Source organism: Meriones unguiculatus, chromosome 8 (assembly GCF_030254825.1).
Source record: "Meriones unguiculatus strain TT.TT164.6M chromosome 8, Bangor_MerUng_6.1, whole genome shotgun sequence".
In the NCBI taxonomy this organism is placed as follows: Eukaryota; Metazoa; Chordata; class Mammalia; order Rodentia; family Muridae; genus Meriones; species Meriones unguiculatus.
In genome coordinates this window covers 52695912-52717325 of record NC_083356.1, presented here as the reverse complement: position 1 = coordinate 52717325, position 21414 = coordinate 52695912, and the positions used below count along the sequence as shown (strand labels likewise).

The 21414-nt window shown below is 35.8% G+C and overlaps 1 protein-coding gene across 1 annotated transcript in view; it reads right to left on the bottom strand.

The window, feature by feature from the left end:
* Positions 1-21414, bottom strand: part of Csmd3 (CUB and Sushi multiple domains 3) — a 1323831-nt gene that overhangs the window by 429096 nt on the left and 873321 nt on the right. The window contains exons 18-19 of the mRNA XM_060389430.1: positions 18746-18933; positions 12904-13092 (exon numbers count right to left, since the gene is read on the bottom strand). Of these exons, the coding sequence (XP_060245413.1) occupies positions 12904-13092; positions 18746-18933 (377 nt within the window). The remainder of the gene's footprint in view (positions 1-12903; positions 13093-18745; positions 18934-21414) is intronic.

The following is a 21414-nucleotide window of genomic DNA, read 5'->3' as shown; positions in this document are numbered from 1 at the left end:
CAAACATAGACATTATTATCAAATCATTATACAATCATGAATTGGATCTTATTCTTATGCTTAGGGTATGTGCAGTCTGTCATTGCTAATCATTATTCCTGAATTTTTCAGTTTTCTTTTAATGTTTTAGAAACCTATATTGTGCTTCTGTAATTAGTCTCACAACTACATACACCAGTCAACTATGTCTTTATTGTCTTTATGATAATGACATTACGAAGATGGACTATCTTCTTTTTTCTTTATTTTTAATTTTTTTATAGTAATTAGAGTTTATTCACCTTGTATCCCAGCTGTAGCCCCCTCCCACATTCCCTTTCAATCACCACCTACTCTCCTGCATTTCCTCCCTTCTCTCTCTAAATCCACTGATAGGGGAGGTGCTCCTCCCCTTTCATCTGACCCTAGCTTATCAGATCTCATCAGGACTGGCTGCAATGTCCTCCTCTGTGGCCTAGCAAGGCTGTTCCTCCCTCAGGGTGGGGGTGGGGAGGTCAAAGATCTAGCCACTGAGTTCCTGTCAGAGATAGTTCCTGTTCCCCTTACTGGGGAACCCACTTGGATACTGAGATTTCTTCTTCTTTTTTTTTTTTCTGTCTGCCTGTTTGTCTGTCTTTTGTGTGTGTGTGTTTATCCCTTTGTGTGTGGTATACACATATTGGGAGGATTCACAGTAATGTGGACACCTGTGCTTGCTAGTGAATTTCCATGTGTGTGATATATGTAAGGCTTGCAGTTGAAGTCATGTGTCTTTCTTTCTACACTATTTTCTCCTCTGACCCCCGAACTTCCCAGTTTCACTGCTTTAGTTAGGTAGCTTTCTTGGAAGTGTCTGTCATGCAAGTGTTAGGAATAAAGGCAGTGGCATTAATGTCCCAGGCTATTATGTGGTTTCTGGGAATCTGGGATTCTTTATACATTAGACCATCTCCCCAGATTCCCAAACCTTGAATTATTTTCTTAGATTATATTACATCTGTACATTTGTTCCTCCATTCTGAAAACCAAACAAACAAACCGAATCAATAAAGCACTGTATGATTTTATTCACTGTAGTGTAGTCAATAAAAATAATATACTTCATTAAACCTTTTTATCTTATTGAAAGGATGTAAAATTTAAACAAAACTCAGATAAAAACAATAAAAACAAGAATAACAACAAACCCTAGAGTTTTATATAAAGGTTTTAGAAAGAGTGAAAGTGGCTCAGAGAGTGTGGTTAATTTGTGGTACTCCTTCCCGTTTTATGCACTTTTTAATGGTGTCACCTAAGAAGAGACTATAATCAAATACACCAGTAGGTCAAGTACTCTAAAATTTGAGACGTGTTTCACTTGGGATTTCTATTTTGAAACCACTCTGAACAACATATCAAGACTCCTAACCTACACAACAAAGACCAATATCATTCATTTTCCCTGGGGTTCACTTAATTCAAATCATCTTCAAATCAATCTCCCTTTTTTAATTTTACAATGTCAGTATTATTTTTGATGTATTTTCATTTCTTTTGCAGTTGTTTTGAATGCTATTGAGACTTTTTTGCATTGTCGTCATCAGTGTCCTCATTTGCATGCACATAGTGATAGCTTTCATCTGTTTAAGTGAGACAGTTCTACATTTCAAGTGTTTTCAATGCTGTTTTCTTCATGAGATTGCTATTTATAAGAGAGTGACTAGCATGTGAATTGTTGAGATGCCCACTGACACATCCTAGTTCTATAGAAGAAGCTTGTGTGGGATGGCTAACTCTAAATATCAGCTTATTCATAAATAAATATCTCATACCAGTTGTCAATCTAAAAACCTACCATTTCTACAAGATGAAACAAATGTGGAAGAAAAGATTTATAGCTTATTAGACCCAATCATAAGATATCTTCAATATTAAGACTCATTAAGCATATTTAAATCCAGTTTTATTTTCTGGTTATTTTTTATTTATTTTTTTTAAGACAGATTTTCTCTGTGTAACAGTCTTGCCTGTTCTGGAACCCTCTTTGTAGAACAGGCTGTCCTTGAACTCATAATGATGCTTATGCCTCATGTCTCTACAGAGTTCTGATAATAAAGGCATGTGGCAACATCTGGCTAAATCCAATTTCTAAAGATGAATTTATTTTTTATTTATTACTATAAGTATTTGTCTGCATGTTTGTGTATGTATGATGTGTGTTCCTGGTGTCCATGGAGGCTAGAATTGGCTATCACTGTCCCAAAAACTTGAGGTACAGCTGTTATTCACATGCTGAGAAATACTTTCATCTCCTTTGCAAGAATAATATTTTCTCTTGATTTTTGAGCCACCGTTCCATGACGTAAATACTAAGATTTGATATTTTATGGAATTTTGAGTGTTATTTGGGGGCATAAAATTTTGGTGGTTTGAATGATAAATGTTCCCTATAGTTAGGGTGTTTGAAAATATGTTATCTGATTTGCTCAATCATGATTGTAGCAGCTTTATTTGTAATAGCCAGAACCTGGATACAACCCAGATGTTCCTCATGACCACGAAAATTGAGGCAAACAAAGAAGAAATGAACAAAACTCACAAAGAAATGTCCACACAAATGAAGGCAAATAAAAAAAGAAATAAACAAAGCTCTCATAGAAATACAGGCAATTATAGCCAAAGAAGTAGAGGCACAATTAGTGATACATAGAGAGGAAATGGAAAAAAAAATAGAAGCTGTCATTGAAAAGCAGGACTCCACATTCAAACAGATGAAGGAAATGGTGCAAGACATGAAAACAGAATTAGAATCAATACAGAATACACAAACAGACAAAAACTTGGAACTGGAGAACATAGACAAAAGATCAGGAACCACAAAGGTAAGCATCAACAACAGAATAAAAGAGATGGAAGAGAGAATCTCAGGTGCTGAAGATACACTTGCAGAAATTGGCACATCTCTCAAAGAAAAAAAATAAAATCAGAAAAGTTCCAAACACAAAACATCCAAGAAATCAAGGACACCATGAAAAGACAAAATCTAAGAATAATAGGAGTAGAAGAAAAAGAAGACATCAGGCTCAAAGGTCCGGAAAATATTTTCAAAAAATTATAGAAGAAAACTTTCCCAACGTAAAGAAGGACATGGCCTACATACAAGAGGCCTACAGAACACCAAGTAGACTAGACCATAAAAGAAATTATTCACGTCACATCATAGTCAAAACACTGAACCTACAGAACAACAACAACAACAAAAAAATTCTAAAAGCAGCAAGGGAAAAAGGCCAAGTAACGTATGAAGGTAGACCTATCAGAATCACACCAGATTTCTCAACAGAAACTATGAAAGCCAGAAGGGCCTGGACAGAAATCATACAGTCCTGAAGGGACCACAGATTCCAACCCAGACTACTGTACCCAGCAAAACTTTCAATCAACATAGACAGAGAATTCAAAATATTCCATGACAAAACCAAATTTAAACAATATCTACATAGTAACCCAGCTCTACAGAAGTTACTAGAAGGGAAACTCCAAACCAAAGAAAACAACTACATCTAAGGAAACAGAGGAAATAGATAACTAGACAACAACAACAACAACAACAACAAAAAAAAAAGAATACAAGCAATGAAACTCAGTGACACCACCAACCCCACATCAAAAGTACATAACAATTGTTGGTCACTAGTATCTATCAACATCAATGGACTCAACCCCCCAATAAAAAGACACAGACTAACAGAATGGTTGTGGAAACAGGATCCAACATTCTGTTGCATCCAAGAAACACACCTATGCAACAAAGATAAACACTACCTCAGAGTAAAGGGCTGGAAAAATGTTTTTCAAGCAAATGGTTCCAGAAAACAAGCTGGAGTAGCCATCCTAATATCTAATAAAATAGACTTTCAACCCAAGTTAATCAAAAAAGATAAGGAGGGCCACTATATTCTCATCAAAGGAAAAATCCACCAAGAGGACATCACAATTTTGAATATCTATGCCCCAAATACAAGAGCACCTACATTTGTAAATGAAACAATATTAAAGCTTAAACCACACATTGATCCTAATACCTTAATAGTGGGAGACTTCAACACTCCACTCTCACCAAGGGACAGATCAACTAGACAGAAAACAAATAGGGAAATAAAAACACTTACAGAGTCCCTAAATCAAATGGACATCTACAGATCTTTTCACCCAAACTCAAAAGAGTATAAATTCTTTTCAGCACCATATGGAACCTTCCCCAAAATAGACCATATGGTTGGTCACAAAGCAAGCCTCAACATATACAAAAGGATTGAAATAATCCCTTGTATACTATCTGACTACCATGGACTAAAGCTGGACCTCAACAACAACAGAAATAAAAAAAAAAAAAAAAGCCGACACACACATAGAAACTGAACAACTTGTTACTCAATGACAGCTGGGTTAAGGAAGAAATAAAGAAAGAAATTAAAGACTTCCGAGAATTCAATGAAAATGAAGGCACAACATACCCAAATTTATGGGACACATTGAAAGCAGTGCTCAGAGGAAAATTTATAGCACTAAGTGCCTGCAAGAAGAAATTCGTAACATCACATACAAGCAACTTAATGGCCCAACTGAAAACCCTAGAAAAAAAAGAAGCAGATACACCCAAGAGGAGCAGACGGTTGAAAATAATCAAACTCAGGGCTGAAATCAATCAATTAGAAACAAATAAAACTATTCAAAGAATCAAGGAAACAAAAAGCTGGTTCTTTGAGAAAATCAACAAGATAGACAAACCCTTATCCAAATTAACTAAAAAGCAGAGAGAGAATCTATCCACATCAGCAAAATCAGAAATGAAAAGGGTGACATAACTACAGACACTGAGGAAATTCAAACAATCATTAGGTCATACTTAAAAGCCTATATGCCACAAAATTTGAAAACCTAAATGAAATGGACAATTTTCTTGATAGATTCCATCTTCCAATATTAAGTCAAGATCAGGTAGAAAGACTGAATAGCCCTATATCCCCCAAGGAAATTGAAGCAGTCATTAACAGTCTCCCCTGGACCAGATGGTTTCGGCGGAGAATTCTACCAGACCTTCAAAGTGCTAACACCAATACTCCTCAAACTATTCCACAAAATAGAAACAGAAGGTACATTACCAAACTCATTCTATGAAGCAACAGTCACCCTGATATCTAAACCACACAAAGACTCAACAAAAAAAGAAAACTTCAGAGCTATCTCTCTTATGAACATTGACACAAAAATACTCAATAAAATACTTAGAAACTGAATCCAAGAACAAATCAAAAATATCATCCACCATGACCAAGTAGGCCTCATCCCAGGCATGCAAGGGTAGTTCAACAAATGGAAATCCATCAATGTAATCCACCACATATACAAACTGAAGGAGAAAAACCACATGATCATCTCCTTAGATCCCGAAAAAGCATTTGACAAAGTCCAACACCCATTCATGTTTAAAGTCTTGGAGAGATCAGGGGTACAAGGCACATATCTAAACATAGTAAAGGCAATATACAGTAAGCCTATAGCCAACATCCAACTCAATGGGGAGAAACTTAAATCAATCCCACTGAAATCAGGGACAAGACAAGTCTGCCCACTCTCTCTGTATCTCTTCAACATAGTACTTGAAGTCCTAGCCAGAGCAATAAGACAACTAAAGGAAATCAAGGGGATACAAATTGAAAAAGAAGAGGTCAAATTGTCACTATTCGCAGATGATATGATAGTATATATGAGCAACCCCAAAAATTCAACCAGAGAACTCATTCAGCTGATAAACACCTTCAGCAAAGTGGCAGGATACAAAATCAACTCAAAAAAATCAGAAACCCTCCTGTATACCAAAGACAAAAGGGCCGAGAAAGAAATTAGGGAAACAACACCCTTCACAATAGCCACTAATAACATAAAGTACCTTGGGGTGACACTAAACAAGCAAGTGAAAGACCTGTTTGAGAAAAACTTCAAGTCTCTGAAGAAAGAAATTGAAGAAGATATCAGAAGACGGAAAGATCTCCCATGCTCATTGATTGGTAGGATTAACACTGTGAAAATGGCCATCCTGCCAAAAGCAATCTACAGATTCAACACAATTCCCATCAAAACACCAACTCAATTCTTTACAGACCTTGAAAAAAAGATTCTCAGCTTCATATGGAGAAACAAAAAACCCAGAATCTCCAAAACAATTCTGTACAACAACAGATCATCTGGAGGTATCTCCATCCCCCATCTCAAGCTGTACTACAGAGTAATAGTAATAAAAACTGCATGGTATTTGCATAAAAACAGAAAGGAGGATCAATGGAAATGAACAGAAGACCCAGAAATATACCCACACACCTACGAATACTCGATATTTGACAAAGAAGCCAAAACCATTCAATGGAAAAAGACAGCATCTTCAACAAATGATGCTGGTCCAACTGGATGTCTACATGCAGAAAAATGAAAATAGATCCATATTTATCACCCTGCACAAAACTAAAGTCCAAGTGGATCAAAGACCTCAACATAAAACCAGATAATATAACTCTGTTAGAAGAAAAAGTGGGGAACAGCCTAGAACTCATTGGCACAGGAGACAACTTCCTGAACAGAACACCAACAGCATAAGCTCTAAGAGCAACAATCAATAAATGGGACCTCATGAAACTGAAAAGCTTCTGTAAAGCAAAGGACACAGTCATCAAAACAAAACGACTGCCTACAGATTGGGAAAGAATCTTCACTAACCCTTTATCTGACAGAGGACTAATATCCAGTATATACAAAGAACTAAAGAAGCTGAAAAGCAGCAAGCCAAGTAATCCAATTAAAAAATGGGGAACAGAGCTAAACAGAGAATTCTTGACAGAGGAATATCAAATGGCAGAGAAACACTTAAAGAAATGCTCAACCTCATTAGCCATCAGGGAAATGCAAATCAAAATGACCCTGAGATTTCACCTCACACCCATCAGAATGGCCAAGATGAAAAACTCAGTGACAACTCATGCTGGAGAGGTTGTGGAGAAAGGCGAACCCTCCTCCACTGCTGGTGGGAATGTAAACTGGTCAACCACTTTGGAAATCTATCTGGCGCTTTCTCAGACAATTAGGACTAGTGCTTCCTCAAGACCCATCTATACCACTGTATATACCCAAACTTTGCTCAAGTACACAAAAGGGATACTTGCTCAACCATGTTTATAGCAGCTTTATTTGTAATAGCCAGAACCTGGAAACAACCCAGATGTCCATCAATGGAGGAATGGATACAGAAATTGTGGTATTTTTACACAATGGAATACTACTCAGCAATCAAAAAGGAGGAAATCATGAAATTTGCAGGCAAATGGTGGGATCTAGAAAAGATCATTCTGAGTAAAATATCCCAGAAGGAAAAAGAAAAACACAGTATATACTCACTTATATAGACCTATAAGATATGATAAACATAATGAAACCTATACACCTAAAAAAGATAATCAAGAGAGCGGACATGGGGTAAGATGATCAATCCTTGTTTAGAAAGACAGATGGGGTGTGCATTGAATGTATGACAGGAGTCTACTGAGGGCATCTGAAAAACTCTAACTAGCAGTGTTTTCAAAGCAGATACAAAGACTCATGACCAAACCTTTGGCAGAGTACAGGGAATCATATGAAAGAAAGGGAGTTAGTCTGATGGGGAAAGGATAGGAGCTCCACAAGGACCAAATATATCTGGGCACAGGGTCTTTTCTGAGACTGACATTCAACCAAGGACCATGTATGGATATAACCTAGAATCTCTGCTCGGATGTAGCCTGTGGTAGCTCAGTAACCAATTGGTTTCCCATAGTAAGGGGAACAGGGATTATTTCTAACAGGAACTCAATGGCTGGCTCTTTGGCCTCCCCACCCCCAAAGGGAGGAGCAGTCCTGTTAGGCCACAGAGGAGGACTTTGCAGCCAGTCCTGAAGATACCTGATAAAACAGGATCAGATGAATGGGGAGGAGGTCCCCCCTATCAGTGGACTCAGAAAGAGGCACGGTGGAGATGAGGGTGGGAGGGTGGGATTGGGAGGGAATGAGGGAGCAGGAAACAGCTGGGATACAGAGTTAATAAAATGTAACTGATAAGAAAAAATAAAATAAAAAAATACAAATACTAAACATACGCATGAGATGGAAGATGAAAAGATCATGATGAAAAGAAGCTTTACAGGAATTTAGGAAAAAGAAGACTAGTGGCGCAGCTCTAATACCAGCACTCCAGAGGGTCAAAAAGAAGAATCATGAGTTTCAAGACCACAACATGCCAGACTGGGAAATCGTGTCTAAAACAACAACCACAAAACAAACAAAGGTTAAATCAAACAAACACACAAAATACTGCATGATGGAGATAGAACGAGAGGTAGACCACGTGGATTAAGTGCCTGAGTCCCATAATTCGTAATTTACACTCCTTTCTTCAAGACACACAAACAAGCCTGCATTTCTGACATGAGATATAATAAGAAATAACATCAATTCAAAAGGAAGAGTTGGTCTGAAAGTGCCATACGTTGAAACTTAGGTTAATTTCAGTCCCTCTTACAGTTGAGAGACACTTATGTTGTGCTTGGATCTAGCTGCCTTATACGTAATAAAAATTAAGGGTGGCATGACATTTGTACTTTTTTCCTGTTTTTTTGGGAAATATTGCCTCGGTGAATATTCTTTCGGTGAATATTTATTTTTAATGCCAACTCTAATGCTTTTTCATAGTCAGCAAACCTTGTAGTTTTTTTTTTTTAACTAGTATTTGTATCAATTCTAGGGGACAATGACCTCCCGACACAAACAAATATTAGAAGTCCTTCTTTACCACTGACATTGGCATGGGTATGGGCCTGGGATTTTTCATATTGAAACTTTGAATAGCTCTTAATCTTTTATAATTTTGAAGATATAAGAATATAATGCTGTCTTCCTGTGGATATGGTCTGTGCTATCAAGGGGAACCTTGGAAAAACCTTGTTTCAATAGATTACTCAAACACACAGAGAAAATGCTTACTGGAATCATGAAATTGAATTCTTGGTTATTATCTGCTATGACAAGTATTCTACCCTGCTTTTTTAGACTTGATGAGCTGAACCATAATTTGTGCTTTTATTTTTAAAAACCATTGAGTGTATGGTTTTTGTCACTTGTGGTCACAGCATGATGACAAATACAAATGGTATCATACCAAATGCAGAGAGGGTGTGCTGCTGATTTTTTGAACATTATTATTAAAACAAATTGGCATAAGGCAGCTCCTAAAACTTGATAGCACTGAAAGCATTAAAATATTCAATCATGAAATTACAAATGTCATCTTCCCACTTGAAAAGGACTAAGTACAGGCATTTGGGAATTATGTTGTAAATAGGAAGTAGAGACTGAATCTAAATAACACATAGTTGAACAGTCTAGTCTTTGTGACAAAACATATTTGACAGCACCTCTCAATCTTAGCGGAAGTATTTTTTCACACTGCATGTTTTATGTTAGAAACTGAATCCCATGGAAGATCTATCTATCTATCTATCTATCTATCTATCTATCTATCCATCTACACATAAAACCAAAACCAGTAAGATTACTATGATGTTACTTGCTATAACAAGGGACTTTCTATTACAGAAGAGTAGACTTCAATGGGAAGATAGCCAATGAGTACCTTCAGTACATTTGCATGATTGGCAGTTTCAAGATAGGTTTGTTTCAGCCCACAGTACATTTAAAATGCAAATAAATGTGGTAGTTCCTCAAAAAGCTAGAAATAGTTGTACCATATCATCCAACTATACTTCTTGGGAATATACCCAAGAGTTTCCCATCCTGCTACAGAGGTGCTTGTTTATTTATGTTCATTGATGCAGTATTCACATTAGCCCGCAAATAGAAATAGCCTAAAAATTCACCAATAGATGAACGGGCAATTAAAAAGTTATATATTGAGCATTATAGTATTATTCAGCTGACAAAAAAAATAAATTATGAAATTTTCAAGTAAATAGACAGAGATGAAAATAATCATTGTGACTGCAGTAACCCAGATACACAAATATATAATTTATATATTTCTCTCACATCTGGATAAGTGTTTTTAGGCCTTGGTTATGTGTGTTTCATTTCAAATAACCCATGGGAAGGGCTTTGAAAGGATGTAAGATAAAATACACTTTTATAGGGTTTAAAGAGAATGTGGCATATGAAAAGTTAAAGTCATTGAAGATGTTATGGCAAGGAAAGGAAAAAATTATAGAACAATTAACATTAAAGTTCAAAAAACTCTCTTCAGACAGAAAAGGGATCTTGGAACTACAGCCACCATTGTTACTACCATCTCATTGACGGCTGTTGGAGCTACCACCAGGGCATTAGCCATGAGTCATACTGGGCAGACTGCTCAGACCCTGAATAATCATTTAGCCAATGTAGCTCATGCCTTAGTTGTACATAAAGGAATTAATGCTCAACTAAAAGGAAGCTTGATGGTGTTCAATCAGAGGATTGACCTCTTGCAGGAGCAAATTGATACCCTATGGCAAATCGCTCAACCTGGCTGTCAATGAAAGTATGCTGGACTTTGTGTCACTAGCATACAACATGAGAATTTTTCCTGCGCTGCAAATCTGTCTAAACAATTGTCGAGCTATATTTTAGGTAATTGGACTGGAGAATTCGATACTACGATGGAGCAGCTGAGAGTGGCCATTGTCACAGTAAATTCTACCGGAGTGGACGCAGGACTAGCCACAGGACTATCAACATGGATTGCTGCAGCCATGAATCATCTGAAGGAATGGGCGGGCATGGGAGTGTTAGCAGGCCTTCTGGTGTTGGCCTCCTTGGTTTGCCTGTGGTATATATGCAAGATTAGAGTCTCACAACAGTGTGATGCAGCCATGATCATTCAGGCCTTTACAGCCATTGAAGCAGGACATTCTCCCCAAGCATGGTTGGATACCATAAAAAGCTAAAATGATACGCTCAGGATGCGAGGCTAAGCACTGCACTCAGGGTCAGCCGCTTTGGACCCAGAGAAGAGCATGTCTGATTGCATGCGGGTTGATGCCCCAGGTCCCGCCTCTGAGAAAAAGGTATCGGACGGGTCCGATGCTCTTTGGGTGGATGACACCTAAATGAACATTTGTACAAAGTCCCAATTTATTTCTAATATCAGAGATCAGACCTCTACTCTTGCCTGATGCGTCTAAAACAAAAAGGGGGAACTGTAGAGAGCTGCGGAATGCTATGCCTTAAAGATGGAGCTGGTTTCCGCCTTCCACCTTCCCGATGGTGAGTGCTCTCTGTCACGAACAACTCCACATTTGGCTAAGGCCGAGGATCTGGCTTGCTTCCATGTATGTGGACCTATCTGCATTGCCCCCGTGGCACGCCTGGGTTGGCTACCCAGAGGCTATTTAAGCTGTGGGCTGGCTTTCCCCGGGGTCCGAGGATTGTTCAATGTTCCTGAATAAACTGCATTGAAAAAAAAAAAAAAAAAGACATCATATAGCATCGGGCATGGTGACACATGCCTTTCTTCTCAGCGCTTAGGAGGCACAGGCAGTTGGAGCTCTGTGAGCTGGAGGCCAGCTTGTTCTACAAAGTGAGTTCTAGTATAGCCAGTGCTGTCACTTAGAGAGAATTTGTCTAGAAAAACAAAGCAAAGCAAAGCAAAGCAAAACAAAACAAAACAAAAGAAGACATCATGTATTTGAGAACATGGAGAAATCAAGCTGATAAGACCTGGAAGTCCTATCCCTACTGGTTGTCTTTAAATAGCTTTAAGATGTCATGCATCCTCCCAGGGGGTAAAAGTAATCATCTATCTTATCCAGCTGGGAATTCTAAGAGCCATTATAATGACCTACCCTCAAAAGTCACGCCCACTAGTGGTTTAACAACATAAATATTGAAGGAAAAAAAAAAGCTAACCACTTTCTGGATGGATATAAGGCCAGCTCCATAAGTTGGATACATATCTAGCATAGTAATCAGAGCCAACAGCCTGGTTCTAGACAAGTCATAGTAGTCAGAGGAGATTGCACTACTGTTGCTCTGCTAAAGTGATGTGGTATTAACCTTACTCCAAATGACCAGTCATACCCATAGATTAATGCAGCTCTCAAACTTCATCAGTGAAGTTTCTTTTTTAGAGTAGTTGATGACCATCAAAAGGACCCTGAGAGGTCAATGTGTAGAGAAGTAATGACTATGGAGTGTACTTTCTCCTTCCAAGATAGAGGGATAACTGCCGAAGATGGTTTGGAAAGAGAGTAAAAGCCAGAATTTATAAGTGATGAAAAACCTGTATTTTCTAGACATAGTATTGCAATCATAGATATGAACTTATAGTTGAATAATCATACACAAGAATTGTCTAAGCTCAAGGTAGGAAAATAATCCAAGTATTAAAGTAGAAAATGGTCATGAAGTTTCACACCTAAATGAGAAGCTATTATTAATAGCTACCAAGAAAGAAAGGGTTGTTTTCTCTAAAGGTCTGACCACTGGTAGGACTAGCATCCTTTAGTGGATGTCCACACATCCTTTAGTGGATGTCCACAAAGGAGAATTGATGGGCTTTCATTAAAAAATGATACAAATTTGGGTGGATATGGAATGGGAGGGTGCATCTAGGAGGAGGTAGCAAAGAGGATGAATAGGATCAAAACACAGTGTAGGAGATTCTCAAAGAATTATAAAATATATTTTTAAAAGCCACTCCTTTAAATATGGCATAAATATGACTTGTTATCAGTATCCTTTCTTCTCTGTTAAGTATATATGATACAAGTTGCCAAGATTTAAGATATGCTTAGCTTCATGTTTACAAAGCCTATACCGTCTTCTTTAGTTTATAACTAGGCATATTTTGTAAAATGGATGAGAACTTACCATCACAGGTCGGGAGTGGATGACTCCACCAGTGGTTTTTTTCACAAAGAAGGGGCTCTTCATGGCTTAGTCGGTATCCTGGATCACAGCTAAATGAAACAGTTGACCCAATGGAGAAATCATGGCCGTATCGACGGCCATGGACAGGGATGCCAGGGTCCAGGCAAGAGTATGTGTTCACTGTAACACCTAAGAAGCAAATGCAGGAAAAGCAAGAATGAGAGTGATTGGATTCATTGGATTCAGATTTGCTCAAGTTATTCTTATTTCATCAAAAAATTGTAGTAGATAAAATTTACAAATAAATGAATGTGTTTAAACTGTTTAGCAATTTTCTTTTCCTTTTCCTGCCTGTAAAGATAAGATTTATTCCATTTAATTAGTAAGAAAGTAACAAAATAATTGTCTATTAGAATATATAATTGTCTATTAGAACATATATTATTATATGTTTTGTATATATTATAAATGCAACAATTATAGCATTAATTAGATCTAAAAGTAAGTTGGAGAGGAAATAGTTTACTTGGTTTATGCTTCCATATCACTGTTCATCATCACTTGCAGGTATTTTCAATAGTCTGTCATCTTTCACGGTTGGTTCTTCTGAAGATAATGTTATTCATGAATCATAAAATCTGAATGAGGACTTTTTTACAAAACAAAATATGTCTGCATTCTCATTGGAAAAAAAACCTCTTGTTACTTTTAAAACTTCCTCTATTCTAGTTAAGAACTTTATTTGTTCAAATCAATCATTCAACAATAGCTGGTCTCTTGTGCTGGATAGTTTTGCTTCATGAAGCAAGCTTAAGTCATCTAAGAAGAAGGAACTTCAATAAGAAACTTCCTTCATATGATCAGGTTTCAGACAAGCCTATAGGATATGTTCTTATTCATGGAAGGCCCAGCCCATTGTAGGCGTTGCCATCCTTGGATAGGTCATACTAGAGTTAAAAAAATAAAAATAAAAATGAAGCAGGCTGAGCAAGCCATGAGGAACAATGGCCTACTGGTTAAGCAGCATCCCTCCATGGTCTCTGCATCAGCCCCTGTCTCCAGGGTCCTGCCCTGTTTGAGTTCCTGTCCCGATTGCCTTCAATGGTGAACAGTGATATGGTCGTATAAACCAAGTAGAAACTATTTCTTCCTCAACTTGCTTTTTGGTCATGGTGTTTCTTCTCAGCAACGGAAACCCTAAGACACCTTTTCATGTGTCCATTCTGTGTATAGTTTTGGTTTTATATATTTTAGAAGATGTTATTTTATTACTATCACACTCTGCTGGTAATAGGGCCAAATTCATGCTTATTCTGCTAAAATTTGACATGAACAAGTTATACCCAACTATCTTACTACCTTATAATGAAACTATTCTCCAATGGTGAGCTTTCACACTAACTGGATAATCTTCTCGCTAGTTTTATACCTTCACTTCCAGATGAAACACCTTATCTGTTCCCTTCATTAATACCATCAAGAAAGCCAAGTTGCTTGGGTCCTTTCTCTACATGTTAATCCTCTTCTTGAATGCCAGATCACAACTAATTCTCCTTTATCTAAAACTCTAAAATGGCAGCATAAAGTAAAATCTTTAAAAATCATATCTATGATGGCTAAAGATGTGATATACAATAAATTATGGTAAAATTTGGCTAGCCATGTGATTTTAATGGTTTCAGCTTAAGCTAATTCGTTTGCTCAATTTGACAACCAAGCTGGTGAAATAAACACTTTATATATATTAAAAACATAATGAGCTATTATTAAAATATTAAATATTGGTACAGTAATAACAACTGTTAATTTGTATTAAAATGTATTCAAATGTTTTTTAAAGATTCATAAATAATGACAGAATACAGAATTTTCAGAAGTTTTTATTGGTGATATATCCAATGAAAAAACTGTTCTGATTTCTTTTCTTATTATTGTAGATTTTTTTTAAAAATGGAATTTCAAAGTGGTGTTGATAATTATTACTACATGTAATAAAATTATTTGAATATTTTTACTCCTGATTTCATTGGACATTCCTTTTTTCGTAGTGTTAAAATTGTTGTCTCTGGCTATTGATTTGTTGAGAACCCATTTATAATTTTAAAGTATTCCTTGTTAAGGAAGTCAAGAAAGCTTCACACTGAATTAGTTTTTGAAGTTTTTAAGAGATATTTCCTACCAACCTTCGTGATATATAGCTGTATTTAGAGTTCAGGCAAGACTCCATATTAAACTGATGTGATGTTTCCTTGGGGAAAGTTACAATGACACAACATATTCATTATATTCTGAAACATTTTATTTTTAATTTTTATCAGTTGAAAGTTAAAAGTGATGTTATTTTATTAGTAGAGTATTTTTAAATTTCACATGTTTGTTTTTGAATTTTAACTATTTTTCTTCTTTATTTTAATATTTTATTATCAAAATATACTTTTTTTTTATTTCTCTCAAATCTCTCAGATATGTCCCTTCTCTTGAGCCCACTCAAATTCATGACATCATTTTCTTCAGTTACTATTGTTTCACTTACACATACATAAACACATGCATATGTAGATACAACTTGCTCAGTCTGTTCAATGTTGCTTACAGGCATATACGTTCAGGGCTGATGACTTGATATTTGATAACCAATTAGAGGCTCACTGCTGGGACTGCTATTTCTCCCACCCTCAGCATTTCTTAGTTGCCTGGGGCTCTTTATTATGTTGGTGAGGTAGCAGAGACTGATTGTAAGACAGAAGATCAGAAAGTTGCTAAGACTGTGTCTGTTAGAAATGATGAGGAAGAATCACTTATGATACCTCAATAATATGGCTGCCTAAACAAGACCCAAAGAAGTGCACCACCAACAAACATGTTACACACAGAAGGGAAAAATAAAGTTTTGTTATCTCTCTTCTGAGAGGAAAAAGTATGGAGCAAAATGGAAGACAGTGGAACTCTCGTGTGAACAGTGGTATGTTTGTAATTAATCCATAAGTTTGAATCCTCGGGCCACATAACATATTTGTTGCAGATATTTGATCACACTGTGAACCCTGAGATTGTGTTGTTTACTGAGGGAAAAAAAAAAAAAACTGTTTTTGGTTGTGATGTAGCTTTGTTTAGCACACACCTTTATCAAAGAGCTTTCTGTTTAGTGTTTAAAAAGGATTAAATGAAGTCAACCATAGGTCAACAGGCAGAGCAAGCAACCAGTTAACATGGAGTGAACACAGGAGAAAAAAAGCAGAGAGAGTAAAAGAAAGTCAAAAGAATGGATGGAGAGAGTAGAAAGGAGCTACATTTAGTTTGAGGAGTCTGGTTTTAGGTGGCAGGAGAAGGAGGCATTTCTTTGTGGGATATCTCTTGGCTAGCAGGTTTTCACCCCAGCATCTGGCTCCAGAATCTTTAGTAGTAAAATGGAATGGTTAATATTTTGTTAAAAACAACATGAACATTTTTAATAAATTGATTTAAAAGTAGAAATTAATTAAATGTCAAATGTACCTTTACAGTTCTGATGATTGATCTGAGATTGAACTTGGGGAATGGTTCACTTAGAGAGGGGATTTATTTTATACAGTAAAGTTTATTAATGAAGTGTCACCTGACAACAAGTTTCTGTTTCTTGGTGAGAAAGAAATTTTGACGGTGTAAATTATTTCACAATCATAAATAGGTTAAAAACAAGACTAATAAAATAAACCCTGGAAGAAGAGATAGCTTTTAAATTTTTAAGTTGCTACCTGCAGAATTTGGCCATATCTGTAGGACTGTGTGCCTCTCATTTATCTCCACCTCTCTGCTCTGTGCCAACACTCCGTCTGCTGAGGGGACTGGCCACCCACAGGAGCTGCAGTGCCGTTACCCGAACTTACGAATTTACAGATTTGTCAGCAGAAGAAATGCATTTGACCTGAATTTCTCATTCATATGCCTCATTTACTTAGTTTTTGCAGAAAAGAAAAAGCTGCTATCATTTATTAAGAATTTTCTGAATTGAAATCTTTATTCTGACGTGTTACACACCTGGTCTCACTTAATCCTTAAATCTGTCCTGTGACTGACGCACAATAAATATCATGATGGATGCAGCAGGGGATTACAAAAAGGTTTCCATATGTAGACAGTCACTAAATAGTTGATAAGAATTAATATTAAAATAGACATTTAAGATTGGACTCGCTGACTCAGTTTCAAAATTACAACTTGAGCTACATATTTTAATTAAGATTCATTTGTTCATTTAAATTTTCAAGTCTTTGATAAACCTTATTTAACATTTCACACTAGCAAAAGTTACACTTCCATGTGAACAAGTTTGAAATAGAGATAGATGTAGCTAAATAATATTGTGCGTAATAAAATTTAATAATTTATCAAGTATAATTAAGAAAGTCCATGAGGGCATTGGCTATAACTACCCAAAAAAAAAAGCCACAAACAAATACAAAATAAATGCACTTCACATGCATTGAGTTGAATTTGAGGTACTGAGATTGACAAGGACTTGGAGAGAAAAAGAAACAATAATAGAGTATACTTGAAATAACAATAACTTGTAGCAATTTGTTTTTGAAGTTTCCTCTACAAGAGCATTCCTCATGTAAAGGAACATGAAATTTTATTCCATTATATAATGTGTATTTTATGTATGCTTATGTATACATAAGTTTATGTATGCTCACATAAACATATTTGTATCCAGATAATGCCCTATGTAGTATGGTCAAAAAATATACATATGCAAAGTGTTTTTAAATCATAAAAATATAGATATACATTTCTACATGAATAACAGAATTTAAAAAAAAAAACAGAATATAGCTGTGCTAGTGTATGTCTTAATTCCCACCACCCAAGAGACAGAAGAAAGTACATCTCTGAATTTGAAGCAAGCCTAGTCAATATAACAACATGGCAAGTTCTAGATCATCCAGTGCTACACAGTGAGATGTATGTAGCCAAACATGCACACACTCACACACACACACACACACACACACACACACACACACACAAAAGAGACAGAAAGAGCAAGAAGAAAGAAAAATTGGAAGCAAAACTTTTTAAGATTTTATTTTACTTTAATGTTATTGTACATATAATTATGATGGGTGGGAAGGTGGGATTATGTCATTGTACAAACGTGGAGGTCAGAAGACAACTTCATAGATACCTTTTCTACCTTCAGCACTTACATGGATTCTGGGAATCAATTTAGGTTGCCAAAAGAGAAGAGCTAGAGCCTTTATCGGCTGAGTCATCTTGCTGTCCTTAGTTGAGACTTTTTAAAGGAAGCAGTTAGCTTGTAACTGATTATTATAAACTTTAACTGTGATTAACTTATTCCCACACTTCAAGTTACAGTTTATTTTAATGAATTTTTAGTACTGTATCAACCATATGTATGTATTTTTATGTTTAAGAGTTTAATCTTTATTTTTAACCTTTTATACAGAACAAAATTGAATATTTGACATGGACTCTGCTTGCAAGTCATATTAGTAAGATATGCTAGAATAATACATTTTGTGAAGTAAGTGCTAAAAAATGCTAATGTTAGAAGTATATCAGACTGATACTGACTATTGGTTAATATGCTTCCCTAAGCCATACAAAATAATTAAAACACGAATGCACTCAACTTACTTGATATTTCTGACATTCACTTGACATTTTATTTTTCCATTTCCTTGTCTAAAGACACCAAAACATTAGCTTTCTTCTTTATAAAAGAAAACTTCAGTTAAAAAAATAACTTAGTAAGTATCTTACGTCTCTTAGCAATATAAAGATAATATGAAATGGGAAGCCATTAAAATGGGAAAATAGAATATTTGTTATTACTTACTTTCATAATGAATCTTGAATCCATTATTAGAACGGCTATTGTCTGTTGTAAACAGCAGGTATATAAAGTTACTGCTGCTAAACAGAAACTGTGGCACTTGTGTACCATTGTATGACCCAAGCAATGGTGACAGAAGATTTGGTCCATCATGGACTTCCAGAACATCGTAATTTAGTTCAGTCTGAAATCTAGAATGGAGAAACACAATTAGAAACAAATTAGAAATGTGGAGATAAGACTATTATTCTAGTTAATCTACTATGAGTGTTTATTTTTGAGCCACATTTATTATTTCTTGGTTTACCTGGTATCTAGAATATCATTGTACAAGCTATCTGTAAAAACACATGAATCATATGTGGGAGAATTACCAGTCAAAATTATGTGTATTCATACCAATAAGAAAAGTATGTGTTGAGTGTTAGATGTCATCCTCAGTAAATTAAATGCCCTATTCATGAATTTGTCTCAAGTTGCCTTGACTTGCTATCTTCAATTCTATGGAAAACTGTATTGTTTTGACACTACCTGCAATTCAAATATGGTCTCTGCTCTATATAAACTGAAAGCATTTATATAGTGGTTTAAAGATCTTTAAGTTTTATTATATGTGATTTTTAATATGTGTATCAGCATGTGAGACTGTGGACATCAGTGTAATGCCCACAGACAGTGGAAGAGGACATCAGGTTTGCTGGAGATGATATCAGAGCTGGAGACATAACCTAGGTCTGCTCTTAATCACAGAATCACAAAATATATTTGATATGAAAGTATAAAAATTATTATGATGCTTCACTGCTTTCTTTTTGAATGCCATTCTAACTTTATATAGGTTCATTATGATGTATAGGCTGTTTGTTTAATTTGGTTGTGTGATGTTTTTATTCTTTAATAACAAATTTAATTTAAAAGTTTCATTTTGAATTTAAATTCTCTCATAGAAAATGGAAAATAAATGTCACAACTCTATAATAATCACATTCATTAACTGTAAACAACTTTTCCAAAAGAGGGATGCAGGAGATTATTCTTGGGACTACAATAAGCACATTGCATCTATGTTAATGTCATAACAAATCCCATTATTAGTTATGCTAAATAAACACAGTGTTGTTTTATAAAGCCATAAAAAAACAATAAGAGACTTATTTTCAAAGAATCTAGTAAGTGTTAGGTTCTCCCTAATGCTTTCTCAAAACCACCTGTAGAGAAAAATAAAGCATCAACACATTATAAGGTCAATAGTCAATGTACACAGAAGTAAGCAGTTAACATATGCATGTCTGATTCCATGTGATGATTTAATTTCTTCAATTTAATTAATAAGATCTATTCGCTTAATTACTTGAAGTTCTTGCTTATCCACTTGTTGCCAAATTACTCCTATACTTTTAATAGCCAGTCATTACAAGGTGATCATTTAAAAGGCAATTTTTTTCTGACAAAGGACATGGTATATTTTAAATACTAAAGGGTTTTCAAGAAGGAGAGATAAGGTACTCTACATATATTTCCTTCAAATAGTTTCCAATTAAAATCTTACATATACCAGATAGAGAGAACTCTCCAGGGGAGGGCATTTGCCAAAGCCATACTACCTAAATGTGATCCCCTAGACTCAAATGTAGAATTATAGCATCTACTTCCCTAGGTTACCTTCTGACACGGACACATTCCCTGCCCCCCCTCCCTTACAGGATGTGTTTAATGTGATAAAAAAAAATCTTTCATGTGCATAAAGAGAGACAGAGAGATTGATTCCCAAAGGATCATTCCAGTTAAAGGATGTACATAAGAAGAATGTTGGAAAGAAAAATATTAATATAACTGTGCTCTGTTTAGTCTGAAACATTCAGAAGATCATTGACATGTTTCTTAAGGTATTCTAGCTGCTGTATGTCCATGATTTTGACAGTTATCCTGAGTCAGACCTCAAAATTCTGGGGCTATAGGCATGTCTCAGCCTGCAAAATATTGACTTTAAAATGTACATTTTAGGCTAGGCATGATAATATGGTTCGAGGGGCCTGAGTGCTCAAGCTTACACAGTGAGCTTGAGTTAGCCTAAGCTACATGATATGCTACTGAAAACAAAATAAAATAATGGACTTAAATATGTGAAAAATGTTTATGTGCTAAATCATGCCCCTACAAATCCACACGTTGAAATGTTAATCCCCAGCTCATGAGATTGTTATGGCAGAGAATGAGTCTTTAAAAAGGAAACTGAGACAAAATGAGATCATGAGTGTGGAATTCAATCTAACATATCCTCATATATGTGAAAAGGAGACCAAGACATGAAAGCACATATAACACAGAAACACATGAGGTGGCAGGAGTGCAGGGAACAAAAATTTACCATGTAAAGGTTTATAGAGGACAGAGCTAAATAAAGAAGACAGAAGAACCTACCTTAAGAGTCCTTGGATCTCGGACTCCTGGTTGTCATGACTTTAGGAACACAAAACTCTACTGTCTAAATCACAGCACCTTAAGCTGAGTGCCTTACACACCTAAAGGCATCATTTAATTCTATGTGAAAGTAACTAGTACACCCATTTCATAGTATCAGTTTTGCCTTTGTCTTTAGTAGATACTGAATTTTTATGCATATATATGTATATATATAAATATACACATACATACATACCCAGAATCATAAA